This window comes from Salarias fasciatus, chromosome 3 (genome assembly GCF_902148845.1).
Source record: "Salarias fasciatus chromosome 3, fSalaFa1.1, whole genome shotgun sequence".
NCBI classification, from domain to species: Eukaryota; Metazoa; Chordata; class Actinopteri; order Blenniiformes; family Blenniidae; genus Salarias; species Salarias fasciatus.
Genome location: NC_043747.1, coordinates 30,262,502 through 30,276,798, shown reverse-complemented (window position 1 = coordinate 30,276,798; position 14,297 = coordinate 30,262,502). Strand labels below are relative to the sequence as shown.

Sequence of the window (14,297 nt, the reverse complement as noted above, 5' to 3'; positions counted from 1 at the left end):
TAAGGTGATGCTTCTTCCACTTGCGGATAATGGCCCCAACGGTGCTTACTGGAATACTCAGATTCTTTGAGATAAGTCTGTAACCAGTTCCATTCTGATGCTGAGCAACAATCAGGCTGCGAAGGTCTTGAGAGAGCTCCTTGCTTTTACCCATCATGAGATGTGTCTTGTTTGACTACTTGGTGAAAAAACAACCTGTTTATAGGGCCATCAATTAGCACTAACCCAGCTGATGTTGGTTTGCACTTATAGGAAGTACAAAGACTAATTACTTTCAGGTGTGAGATGGTATGGTGCCTTTCCTTGACAAACTATACAGCTTTCCCATGGTGTGTTCAATACTTTTTTCCTGTGTTATTGCACTTAATTCCACATAATCACTATTTATGGATTTGAATGTTGTGATTTCTTTTCATGTGTGGATTATTTGAGTTAATACCAGTGTCTGGAAGAAATGTCACATGAATTGCATCTTTGGAAATAAATGTAATGACAAAACAGTTAATGCGTTCAATACTTATTTCCCCCACTGTATATATATATATATATCTTAGGGGTGGGACTCGATTAAAAAAATTCATCTAATTAATTAGGGCCTTTGTAATTAATTAATGTCAATTAATCTCATATCGATATCTGACCCGAGATCAGTGAGAACCTTTCTTTTTCTAATGGGTTTTGGTATAGTGAATCAATATAGTGATACATAAGCTTAAGCAACAAAACACTGTTCATTTTTTCAGCAGGGAAGGAGGAATTTAACCAAGACAAATAAACCAATACACACTGATTAGTGCAACTATTGTTGGGCTGGGCGAGGGTCCTGGAAGTAGTCGGAGTGACGTCCTCTTCAACTCTAGCTGTATGCCAGGCTTGCGTGTTGGCCGCTGCTGCGACAGGCTTAGCATTCAGATGATACAGCAGGCTGGATGTGCTGCGATGGGATGCAGATTCTTTGCTGCACAATGTGCATACAGCTTTGGTTTTATCCACGCTGCCATCCGCTGGCTTTTTAAATCTACATTTTCTGTGCAGGAGACCAAGCAGTGCGCTGTCGTCGGGAGCAGTGTTGCCAACTCCCCAGTAAGGAAAGTCACTATTGGCTGTCCTAAAAGTCGCCAGAAGTCGCTCGATGAGGTCGTCACCTAATTTGCAATTTGCATGTAATTGTAATGGCCGCTGTAGGAGAGAGGAATAACGTCATGGGAGAAGCAAAATGTGAGTTAAAAAAACACCCTAAATATGTTTAGAACTACAAATGAATTTTCTTCTGTTGATTCTTGGTTTGTCAGCAGTGAGCAGCGGCGGATTTGCGCACACGCGATTCATCTGAAGTGTGGAGGAGTGGTGTGGGTCTGCTCTCTGCTCTGCCTGCAGCAGGGGGCGCTGCTGAGACTGGCCGTCTGTGAGTGCTTTGGGACGGGGGAGGGGCTCACGCAGCTCCGCAGCTCATTGAGGACAGCAGCTGCAGAACGAGGCGTCCTGTCACGTCTCCAGAGCGCCAGAAAAAGTCGCTAAATTTGTTGCTAGTCGCTATTGACAAAAAAAGTCGCCAGGAGGCTTTGGAAAGTCGCCACATTTAACGAGAAAGTCACCAAGTCGGGAGCTGTTTCCTTGTTGTGTCACAGCGAAATATGTCCCGGTGAAACTCGCCCGGTGACAAACGTTCCGCAACAATTTGCGATAATTTTTTTATCGCGTTAAAATTTTTGTAATTAATTAATCGTAACTAATGCGTTAAAGTCACAGCCTTAATATATATATATATATATATATATATATATATATATATCAGTGGCGATTGCTCTAAGACTGCAAGGGAAGCTCAACTTCCCCTAAAATGTCAAAAAATAAGTGGTCCAATATTTACTGTTGTGTGAACATTTCATTGACTAGATATGCGCTACAACACGTTCATCTTTTGTTCAGAATCGGCTACTTATCTCAAGTAATTGACTCGGCTTTTTTCTCACTCCTCCTCGCAGCGGCACGGCGCTTTAAACAGCCGGACGCTGAGCGTCCATGCGGAAGCTAGAGTGGGTTGTTCTGCTGCAGTGAAACTGGACGCTCATTGGATAAAATGCTGGGCTGGTCCCGCCCATCGGACGCTCAGCGTCTCTGGGGGTCTATGGGGCAGTGGGCTCGCCTGGACGCTGAGCTTCTGCGTGCTGATTGGATGATCTGTCTGAAGCTTGATTGACAGCGAAATGAGCAAATCAGTGATCTTGAAGTAAAAAAAATGCACCAAAGTGCTTCTGAAGTTTTTCATTCTGCTGTTCTGAGTTGATTCGGAGGCTTTGCTGATCCCTGGAGACTTTGTGTTTGTGAAAAACGACTAGCGTTGTGTTTGGAGACTCGTTTCGGTCACTCTGTGGTTTCTGTCCTGGACTAGCAGCTGTGGAGCTTCTCCCCTTCTCTCACACAGCTCCAGCCTCCAGCAGCTCCAGCTGCTCGCTAGCTGCACACAGCGGCAGACAATGTGAATGTTGTGGACCGGATTTTGGCGAAGCCATTTGATATTCTTCTTTACGAAGAGAAAATTGGTGTTAAACTGCAGAACAGATCAACTCCTAAGACTGAGCTGGTGCCGAAAGGTGGGGAAAAGTAACAGGTCCTTTCAGCTGTCCTGGTCTGACCAGGTGAGCTGCTGACTGAAGTGCTGTCACCAATAAAATGTCCTGCTGGCCATGCCTCTGGATGAAACCATCTCAGGGAGGTGTTGTCTGGTCACAAGTGGGCTTTGAGGATCTGTCTAACTTTGACAGGGCATACAAAAGGCATGAAAGCTAATAGAATTTACATACAAAAAACAGATTACACATATTACAATGTATGCTGAAAATGAGCTTCCCCTCTTCGGAAGACCAGCAGCCGCCACTGATATATATATATATATATATATATATATATATATATATATATATATATATATATATATATATATATATATATATATACATATAATTTTCTTTTTTCCCCCTGACAAACCATAGTAGTGAACAGACCAGGCTATAAAAATAAAAGGTGGTGTAGGGAAGGAAGGAAATGCAAGGACACTACAAACCTTTTTTTTTTTTGAGAATATCGCTAGTAGTAACTAGTAGTAACTAGTAGTAACTAGTAGTGACTAGTAGTAACTAGTAGTAACTAGTAGTAACTAGTAGTGACTAGTAGTAAACTCGGGGCGTGCATCAAGAGAGGTCTGCTACAGATCACCATTATTCTAACCACCACCAGAAGACAAGGTAACCCAGTATGTGAAGAGTGATTAAAGATCAGCGTGATCATGTGAATATGATGGTGACAGTGATGGTGATAGTGATCATGCATATATGACCTCTGACCCCTGAGAAGGCCAGAAGCAGGCCAGAGAGGCCCTCAGAGCCCAGACAGCCGGCGGACATCACAGAGCCCGGATCCAAGCCGCCCCCCCAGGCAGACGCCCACGCTCCGGTCCAGAAACGGGGCAGAGGAAAGCCCCGGCCGGGGACCCCGGCAGCCCCGGGGCCCGGGCCCCGCGGAGCCACGACCGGCAGGAGCCGGCAGGGCCGAGAGCCCAAGAGCCGAACCCCCCACCCCGGGCGGAGGGCCATGACCCCCCCGGGAGAACCAGCCCACACGGGCGGCTACCCACCCCAGGCCAGTACCCCCCCCAGCGCTCCGGCCACGCACCCCGAGATCCTGCTGGGAAAACATTGGATAAAATTTTGACTGGATCTGGAGAGTTCCATAGCGCCTGTGAAGAACCTCAGGGTTCTTCAGGAGAACCTTCAAATGATGGTGAGTAAACTCTCCTGGTGTTTCCACCAGAACGTGATGTGGAACCCGTCAAATCCACCGCAGAGACTGACGTTCTGCTGGGTGGTTCAGGCCTGAGTCTGAATCCAAACTGCAGGCTCTCTGCAGGGTTCTGCTGTCGGCCGGAGATCCAGGTGTGTTCTGACGTCACGTCTGTCAACAGCCGACGCCTCGCAGAACAACAGTCTACCTGGCAACAGGTGACAGCAGGTCATGTGACTCCTTCCTGCCAACAGGTGGCAGCAGGTCATGTGACTCCTTCCTGCCAACAGGTGGCAGCAGGTCATGTGACTCCTTCCTGCTTTAAAGAGTCTCTCAGTCAGACTGAGTCAGTTGTTCAGGAGCTTCAGCAGCAGCAGCAGCAGCAGCAGCATGACTTCATCCTTCACCTGGATCCTGCTCCTCTTCCTCACTGGACACAGTGCAGGTAGGAGACCTGATACACCCTGATACACCCTGATACACCCTGTTAGACCCTGATACACCTGATACACCCTGTTAGACCCTGATACACCCTGCTACACCCTGCTACACCCTGATAGACCCTGATAGACCATCTGCAGAGATTTCAGGAAGTGCATCTTCGACATTTTGAGCCGTCAAGGTTTTGCAGAACAACTTCAGCCCTTGTTGTCGGTCGCCATCTTTGTTCGCTCGATGAAGCAGCTCAAAAGCTAGCTCACGGGCGCTAAAGCACACAGCGAAGTTCAGGATGGACTGCAGACGTACCAGAGCACCCGGGATGCCAAGCACGCGTCCGTTCACCTATTAGCTTCGCCTGTTCTCGGTCCGCTGTTAGTCTGTTAGCTTAGCCTCTGTCCTCAGTCCGCTGTTAGCCTGTTAGCTTAGCTTCTGTCCTCAGTGAGATATTAACACACACTCTCCCCAGACCGCTGAACACACACCTGTGCCCCACTCTGCTCCCTGCAGCTCCAGTCCTCCAATCACAGCCTGACTGTCTGCAGGTGGGACTAATCTCAGCTGCAGAGCAGATGAGAACACACACACACACACACACACACACACACACACACACACACACACACACACAGGGCCCCTCCTGCTCGAACCTAACGCTCACACGGTTATATACACAAGCATTTCTGTGCTTTGTATCATCGATCACTTTCCGACAATGACTCAGCAGAAAAGACCTCTTCCATTATTGCTGCGAAAACATTTCTGCCAGCAGAGGGCGCCTCAGAGCCTGAGGGCCTCTGGGACCCGGGCCAGCACACACCATGACACACATTCCCTGAACTCTCGTCTGTCTGCTTTCAGATGGATTTCTGAGCTTGGAATTGTCCCGCTGTAACTTCAACTCCTCTGAGCTGAAAGACATCGAGTACATCTACTCCATCTTCTACAACAAGCTGGAGATCATCAGATACTCCAGCAGTCTGGGGAAATATGTGGGATACACAGAAATCGGAGTGAAGAATGCAGAACGCTTAAGCAACGATCCAGCTGTGCTGGCTAGGAGGCAACTGGAGCGAGAAAACTTCTGCAAACACAACATTGAAATCTGGTACAGAAGGATCCTGTCTAAAGCAGGTGAGTCTGACTGAACCTCAGATTAATCTAAAGTCTGACTGAACCTGAGATTAATCTAAAGTCTGACTGAACCTCAGATTAATCTAAAGTCTGACTGAACCTGAGATTAATCTAAAGTCTGACTGAACCTCAGATTAATCTAAAGTCTGACTGAACCTCAGATTAATCTAAAGTCTGACTGAACCTCAGATTAATCTAAAATCTGACTGAACCTGAGATTAATCTAAAGTCTGACTGAAGCTGAGATTAATCTAAAGTCTGACTGAACCTGAGATTAATCTAAAGTCTGACTGAACCTGAGATTAATCTAGTCTGACTGAACGTGAGATTAAGCCTCGTGTCCGGAGTTTTGAAAGAGAATTTTTTTAATCCAACGTCTGGAGGCTCCGCCCTCCCTCTGCTTTCATGAGCGACCAAGCCACGCCCCTTTAATTGTGCACGCGCGTTATCTGTCGGGTGAAAATGAGCGCCTCCAGTCCTACAGCTTCCTCCATGTTGAGCTGTTTACGGTGGATGTTCAGCAGACGGCGGATATATCTGCTGCAGAGCTAACTCTCCTCTGCTGGGCGAGCGACGTGCTCTCTGGCTGCTCCACGTTGACTGACGGCACGACAAGGCGGAAGCTCGAAATCTATTGGCTGAAGCTGACCGGCACTTTTTCGGATAACATGGGGGTCTATGAGACGAAGGCGGGGCTCATAAATACATTTTTATATTGCTTTATGCTAATATTATATTGTAGTATCGAACCAGACTGACACATTGAAGCTCTGTTGAAAAATGATACACACATTGGAAACGAAGGGAAACTCCGGACACCAGCTTTAATCGAGAGTCTCCCCCTGGTGGTCAGACTGGAGAACTTCAGGCTCCCCCTGGTGGTCAGACTGGAGAACTTCAGGCTCCCCCTGGTGGTCAGACTGGAGAACTTCAGTCTCCCCCTGGTGGTCAGACTGGAGAACTTCAGGCTCCCCCTGGTGGTCAGACTGGAGAACTTCAGGCTCCCCCTGGTGGTCAGACTGGAGAACTTCAGTCTCCCCCTGGTGGTCAGACTGGAGAACTTCCGGCTCCCCCTGGTGGTCAGACTGGAGAACTTCAGGCTCCCCCTGGTGGTCAGACTGGAGAACTTCAGGCTCCCCCTGGTGGTCAGACTGGAGAACTTCAGTCTCCCCCTGGTGGTCAGACTGGAGAACTTCAGGCTCCCCCTGGTGGTCAGACTGGAGAACTTCAGGCTCCCCCTGGTGGTCAGACTGGAGAACTTCCGGCTCCCCCTGGTGGTCAGACTGGAGAACCTCCACAGTAGAACCAGCAGCTGTTCTCTGCTCAGTGAAGATGAATCCAGGTTCTGTTCAGGTTCCTCCTTTGTTGTTCAGACTCAAACCGGTTCCAGGTCTTGTCTGATCCTGCCGGTTCTGCTGGTGGTTGTGGTTCCAGTTGCGCCCTACGTGAGGATCCACTCTGAGACTCGTGACAGCGGCGGCCGCCGCTTGTTGGTCTGCAGCGTCTACGACTTCTACCCCGAAGACATCCAGGTGGGCTGGCTGAGGGACGGACAGGAAGTCACGGAGGACGTCACGTCCACTGAGCGGATGGCCAACGCCGACTGGTACTACCAGATCCACTCCCACCTGGAGTACACGCCCAGGTGAGGCCCCGCCCACACACCGGGGCCACGCCCACACACCGGGAACCAGGTCCAAACACAGGGTCCAGATCTGCTACCAGGTCCAACCCTAGTTCAGGTCCAGGTATCAGCAGAAGGACTCAGTACTGGGTCCAAGTCGAGGGGTCACATCCTGGTCCCTGGAACCCAGTCCAGGTTCTTGAATCAAGTCAAGGAACCAAGTGGCCAATTTCAGTCCAGGTCCAGACATGAGGATCAAATCCAGATCTAGGTCCCAAGTACTGAGTCTCTGAGCTTGTCCAGCTTCAGTTTTAAATCCAGGACCAGGACCACCTCAGGATTTAGGACAATATCCAGGTCCAGGTTCCAGACCCAGATGGGAGGTCTTATCATTGATCCACATTAAGATTCAGGGCTACAAACCAGGTCCAAATGCTTGGACCTGGCTGAAGTCATGGTCTAGATTATGTCCAGATCCAGATCCAGGTCCAGGTCTGGGTTGGTCCAGTCAGAACTGAAGGATGCTGGTTTGTGTCCAACAGGTTGGGAGAGAAGATCTCATGTGTGGTTCATCACGCCAGCCTGAAGGACCCTCTGATCACCGACTGGGGTAAAGACACCTGTCTGTCCCTCACCTGTCTGTCTGTCCCTCACCCGTCTGTCTGTCCCTCACCCGTCTGTCTGTCCCTCACCCGTCTGTCCCTCACCCGTCTGTCCCTCACCCGTCTGTCCCTCACCCGTCTGTCCCTCACCTGTCTGTCTCTCACCTGTCTGTCCCTCACCTGTCTGTCCCTCACCTGTCTGTCTCTCACCTGTCTGTCCCTCACCCGTCTGTCCCTCACCCGTCTGTCCCTCACCTGTCTGTCCCTCTGTCTCCTGTCTGTCCTCCAGATCCGTCCTTACCAGAGTCTGAGAAGAACAAGATCATCATCGGAGCCTCTGGACTGACCCTGGGTCTGGTTCTGTCTCTGGCTGGTTTCATCTACTACAAGAGGAAGGCCCAAGGTCAGAGACCGGATCAAACCGGTCCACACCGGTCAGAGACCGGGTCAAACCGGTCCACACCGGTCAGAGACCGGGTCAAACCGGTCCAGACCGGTCAGAGACCGGGTCAAACAGGTTCACAGTGGTCAGAGACCGGGTCAAACTGGTCAGGGACCGGGTCAAACCGGTCCACACCGGTCAGAGACCGGTTCAAACCGGTCCACACCGGTCAGAGACCAGTTCAAACCGGTCCACACCGGTCAGAGACCGGTTCAAACCGGTCCACACCGGTCAGAGACCGGTTCAAACCGGTCCACACCGGTCAGAGACCGGGTCAAACCGGTCCAGACCGGTCAGAGACCGGATCAAACCGGTCCACACCGGTCAGAGACCGGGTCAAACCGGTCCACACCGGTCAGAGACCGGGTTAAACCCAGATTAGATCGTTCTACCAAGTGTTGTAGGATTTCTTACCTTTGACCTTTGACCCTTTCTGTCTCTTCAGGGCACAGTCTGGTTCCAAGCAGCTGAGTCAGGATCCAGATCTGGTCCTGATCCTGGTCCTGATCCTGGTCCTGGTCCTCGCTCCAGTTTCTGTCTTTCAGATGGAAGAAAAAACATCTTCAGCTTTAATTTGCTTTGTGGTCTCTGAACCTGAACCTGGTCCAGGTTCCTGCAGTCGGTCCTAGACCAGGTCTGATGTGGACCCTGCTGGACCAGCTGGTCTCTTGTGTAACTCTGCTCTGGAATCTCATGTAACCCGACTCCTCTGATTCACTTTTCTGCTGTCAGTCCTGAAACCAGAATAAACCTCCAGGAAACTGATTCTGGTCCTCATTCTGGTCCCTGTTCAGCTCCACACCACCAGCCAGAGCAAACCGGTTCACACCAGTTCAGAGTCAGAGGAAACCGGTTCACACCAGTTCAGAGTCAGAGGAAACTGGTTCACACCAGTTCAGAGTCAGAGGAAACTGGTTCAGACCAGTTCAGAGTCAGAGGAAACCGGTTCAGACCAGTTCAGAGTCAGAGGAAACCGGTTCAGACCAGTTCAGAGTCAGAGGAACCCGGTTCCTACCAGTTGCTGCTCCTCCTGCCCTGCTCCACCTGTGGTGCCGGGGTTCCCAAGAAAAGTTACTTTGGTGAGGACAGGAGTGAGGGAAGTGAGAAGGGTTTCTATGGTGACGCCGCGGCGCAGCGCTGCCAGGTGGCGCTGTGGAGCCTCAGTGGCTCTGGATCTCCAGGATCAAGATGAGGAACCTCAGGTTCTAAAGATCCACTTTGCTCAGTGAGAGGAGGAACCCAGTCCAGAACAACGAGCCCAGCGAGGAGCTGACCTGCAGAACCCAGCCCTGCTGGACGGTGCTGCAGGTCAAAGGTGGCCAGACCGGGCCCAGGGGCATGGCGGGGGCATGGTGGCGGGCATGGCGGCGGGCATGGCGGGGGGCATGGTGGCAGGCATGGCGGGGGACATGGTGGCGGGCATGGCGGGGGCATGGCGGGGGGCACGGCGGGGGGCACGCCAGACGAGCATGAGAGCGTCTGTTCCAGCCAGACGCTGTGAAGCAGAGATCACTCAGGGAAACTAGTCAACCTCCCCAGTGGAGACGCCACCAGCCCAGGTTCCAGGTCAGTGTGTGGAGCGGCCCCCCCTCACAGCAACAACGCTGATCCTCCAGGGATCAGCAGCAGTTATAACAGTTCTAATGCAAGATGGCTAAGCTGTATACCGTTCTGCGGTACGTTCCTGCAGAGAACATCAAGACCAGCAGGGGGCAGAGCCTCCCAGGAACACCTGCACCTGCACCTTGAAGACGTCAAAATAAAAATAACATTCTGCCCTGATTCTGATGAGACACGCTGCAGATGTAACGAAGTGAAGGTCAGCAGCACCTCTGGAGAAGAACCTTCTGGAACTTTTTAAATGAAGTGGTCCTGAAAGCTTCTGAGGACCGGAGACCCAGCCTGCAGGGCTGCTAGCATACTCCACATCCAGCAGACCCCTCACACACCCCCCATCCTGACCACACTGGACTGGAGCGAGAGAGTGTCTGGGTTTCCGTTATCCGGTAATTACCGGACTTTGACCGGGAAAGTCTGCCGAAGTCTGACATATTTTAATACCGCCGGTCAAAATGTCCGGTGAAAAATATTCCCTTCAAGCTCAATTTTTATTTGAATATTCCATCCATCCATCCATTTTCTACCGCTTATCCGGGGCCGGGTCGTGGGGGCAGCAGTCTCAGCAGGGATGCCCAGACTTCCTGTCCCCAGACACTTCCTCCAGCTCCTCTGGGAGGATCCCAAGGCGTTCCCAGGCCAGCCGAGAGACATAGTCTCTCCAGCGTGTCCTGGGTCTTCCCCGGGGTCTCCTCCCAGTGGGACATGCCCGGAACACCTCCCTAGGGAGGCGTCCAGGAGGCATCCTAAACAGATGTCCGAGCCACCTCAGCTGGTTCCTCTCGATGTGGAGGAGTAGCGGCTCTACTCCGAGCTCCTCCCTGGTGACTGAGCTCCTCCCCCTGTCTCTAAGGGAGCGCCCAGCCACCCTACGGAGGAAGCTCATTTCGGCCGCTTGTATCCGGGATCTTGTCCTTTCGGTCATGACCCAAAGCTCATGACCATAGGTGAGGGTGGGAACGTAGATTGACCGGTAAATCGAGAGCTTCGCCTTTCGGCTCAGCTCCTTCTTCACCACAACGGACTGATACAACAACTGCATCACTGCAGCCGCTGCACCGATCCGCCTGTCAATCTCACGCTCCATCCGTCCCCCACTGTGAACAAGACCCCAAGATACTTGAACTCCTCCACCTGGGCTAGGGTCTCTCCACCTACCTGGAGAGGGCAAGCCACCTTGTTCCGGTTGAGGACCATGGCCTCGGATTTGGAGGTGCTGATCCTCATCCCTGCCGCTTCACACTCGGCTTCGAACCACCCCAGTGCATGCTGTAGGTCCGGGTTCGATGAAGCCAACAGGACGACATCATCTGCAAAAAGCAGAGATGAAATCCTGTGGTTCCCGAACCGGACCCCCTCCGGCCCCTGGCTGCACCTAGAAATTCTGTCCATGAAGATTATGAACAGAACCGGTGACAAAGGGCAGCCCTGCCGGAGTCCAACATGCACCGGGAACAGGTCCGACTTACTGCCAGCAATGCGGACCAGACTCCTACTCCGGTCATACAAAGACCGGACGGCCCTTAACAAGGGGCCCCGGACTCCGTATTCCCGGAGCACCCCCCACAGGACACCACGAGGGACACGGTCGAATGCCTTCTCCAAATCCACAAAACACATGTGGACTGGTTGGGCGAACTCCCACGAACCCTCGAGCACCCTATGGAGGGTATAGAGCTGGTCCACTGTTCCACGACCAGGACGAAAACCGCATTGTTCCTCCTGAATCCGAGGTTCGACTATCGGTCGGATCCTCCTCTCCAGTACCCTGGAATAGACTTTCCCGGGGAGGCTGAGGAGTGTAATCCCCCTATAGTTGGAGCACACCCTCTGGTCCCCCTTTTTAAACAGGGGGACCACCACCCCGGTCTGCCAATCCAGAGGCACCGTCCCCTACAGCCACGCGATGTTGCAGAGACGTGTCAACCAAGACAGTCCCTGCACATCCAGAGACTTAAGGTAATCAGGCCGAATCTCGTCCACCCCCGGTGCCTTGCCACCGAGGAGCTTGCCAACCACCTCAGTGACTTCAGCTTGGGTGATGGACGAGTCCACCTCTGAGACCTCAGCCTCTGCTTCCTCCAGGAAGACGTGGCGACAGGATTGAGGAGGTCCTCAAAGTATTCCTTCCACTGTCCAACAATATCCCCAGTTGAGGTCAGCAACTCCCCACCTTCACTGTAAACAGTGTTGGCGGAGACCTGCTTTCCCCTCCTGAGGCGCCGGATTGTTTGCCAGAATTTCTTCGAGGCCGACCGATAGTCCTCCTCCATGGCCTCCCTGAACTCCTCCCAGACCCGAGTTTTTGCCTCCACAACTGCTCGGGCTGCAGTTCGCTTGGCCTGCTGGTACCTGTCAGCTGCTTCGGGAGTCCCATGAGCCAGCAAGGCTCGATAGGACTCCTTCTTCAGCTGGACGGCAGCCCTTACTTCCGGTGTCCACCACCGGGTTCGGGGGTTGCCACCACGACAGGCACTGGAGACCTGGAGACCACAGCTCCGAGCAGCTGCTTCGACAATGGAGGTGGAGAACATGGTCCACTGGGACTCAATGTCCCCAGCCTCCCTGTCCAGGTGCTGATCCTGACCCTCCTCTCCGGGGATCTGTCCAGGACTCGCTGTCTGACCTCAGTCCAGGTTTAGAATCCATTTTCTAAACAGTCCACTCAGGTTGTTTCACAGCTTTACTGTGAAGACAGAACAAATGTTTCTACGACCAGATTACTGATGTTTTTAAATCACTTTGTCACGCAGAGTGACAAAGATTACATGGATTGAAGACCTCATAACAGGAAGATATATTTTTACAGGCTGGCTCTGCAGGTGAGGAGACTTTATATCTGTCCTGATCTTTGGGCAAATCTTTGAATAAATTTCCCGACTGCTCTATTGAAATTTAGTCTGCACGAAATTTGACAAGCGAGGGCCCTTTGAAAAGTAACCCGACCCCCCCCCCCCAGCCTGGCGGAAGCTGCGGGGGTTTACAGTACACCGTATACTTTGCAGCTTTTAAGCCCAACGAATTCAGATAAAATCTGACCAGGAAATCAGACGCTTGTCCGGTACATTGAAAACCTGCCGGTCACGTCGTCCACTGACATTTTTTTATAGCAGAAACCCTGGAGTGAGAGAGTGAGTGAGTGAGTGAGTGAGTGAGTGAGTGAGTGAGTGAGTGAGTGAGAGAGTGAGTGAGCAAGCGAGTGTATTCAGTGCACATGCTGCTGCTGGTTCTACACTGTTATAGAGTTGTTTATATAGAGATGTTTATGTATTGTTTGTGTAGAGTTGTGTATATAGAGTTGTTCATACAGAGTTGTTTATCTGAGCAGGTCAGGGTTCTGTCAGGAACTCTGTCAAAAGGTGAAAGGTCATTAATCATGGTCACTGCTCGTCAGGGTTCCTCCACAGAACAGGAAGCTGGGCGCTGGTTTCAGGAAGTCCCTGAGCCAGCAGCTTCCAGGCTCCTGATTGGACGAACAGTCTCACTGTCTTCACTGCTCCACCGTCACACTCAGAGGACACGTGTCTCAGAGGACACAGCCGATGCTGCCGTGCTGAACGCTCTGTATCTTCATCCTTCACATTTCCAGATGACTGGCCGTACTACTACTACTGTAGTACTGGCACACAGTACAAAGTACTTCAAAAAGGTACTGTTCCAGGTTAAAACTTCTCCCAGATCTGAAGACGCAGTGAGGTGTTCTGCTTCCTCACAAGCTACAGGAAATGTCTTTTTTTTTCCCTTGTCATGACGAGCACTAGTAGAGTCCCAGCCTGAGAAGGTGCTGAACACAAACTCTGTCATGATCCCCCCCCGGCCCGTCTTTCCTGGGATGAAGCTCTCGGTAAAACAGGAAGTATGAAGCAGCGTTTCAGAGTGCAGGCTGTTGACCGGTACAGAAAGCTGAGCTGAGACTGGGTCATGGTTTGGTTTGAAATTGAGTCATGCGGCTAGCTAAAGGAACGTTAGCTTGTGTTTGCTAACGTCAGGATGTCGTTTAGTGCCAGGCTCGTTTACAAAGAGAAACAAATGGCAGGAATGACGTTAACTGGAGTCGTCTGCTGGATTCAGCCTCATTAAAACTGAAATGAAATTACTTTGTGTGCTATTCGCAGCAAAACAGCAGTTGAGCATATTTGAATTTGAAAAGGAACACTGATATTTGGAATCTGTGAGGAGTAAAGTTTGCCTGGTAAACCAGCCCCGCCCACTCCTCATTCAGTTTGGATTGTGGAGCTGGTCTCAGTCTGGTCGGAGCCCATAGAGGGGATTCGACTCTGTACTGAAACGGCCGAGCCAATCAGCGCTGCCGCTTTTTGTTTTCAAATTTTTTGGGCGAATTCTGGTGGCTGAACCGGAAGTGACGCTATCGCTGCGCGTAGCGGAGAAGACGGACTTTAACTTTAACCATCATCTGCAAGCTGCAGTCAGGAAAGTTAGAGCCGAAATACCAAGAATTACAACAATCAAGCAGATCAGAGTCTGGCTGGAGAGGGTCTGACAGGAAAAGACAATTTCACCTGTCTTTGCGTGTAGAAAAGCTAGAGCTAATGAGCTAATGCTAACCCTTAGAGAAGCTAGAGCTAATGAGCTAATGCTAACCCTGAGAGAAGCTAGAGCTAATGAGCTAATGCTAACCCTGAGAGAAGCTAGAGCTAAT

The 14,297-nt window shown here is 51.3% G+C and overlaps 2 protein-coding genes across 2 annotated transcripts in view; both read left to right on the top strand.

Annotated features, from left to right (window-relative positions):
* LOC115409139 (rano class II histocompatibility antigen, A beta chain-like) overlaps positions 1–8,417 on the top strand; it is a 32,024-nt gene extending 23,607 nt beyond the window's left edge. The window contains exon 5 of the mRNA XM_030120140.1: positions 7,982–8,417. Coding sequence (XP_029976000.1) covers positions 7,982–8,402 — 421 coding nt within the window. The 3' untranslated portion in view covers positions 8,403–8,417. The remainder of the gene's footprint in view (positions 1–7,981) is intronic.
* On the top strand, positions 4,089–8,785 carry LOC115409333 (H-2 class II histocompatibility antigen, E-S beta chain-like). The gene is made up of 6 exons (XM_030120468.1): positions 4,089–4,225; positions 5,080–5,352; positions 6,787–6,997; positions 7,519–7,586; positions 7,868–7,981; positions 8,466–8,785. Exons 1-6 carry the CDS (start codon positions 4,171–4,173, stop codon positions 8,489–8,491), a joined length of 747 nt encoding a protein of 248 aa, XP_029976328.1. The 5' UTR covers positions 4,089–4,170; the 3' UTR covers positions 8,492–8,785.
* Positions 8,786–14,297: the final 5,512 nt, after the last annotated feature.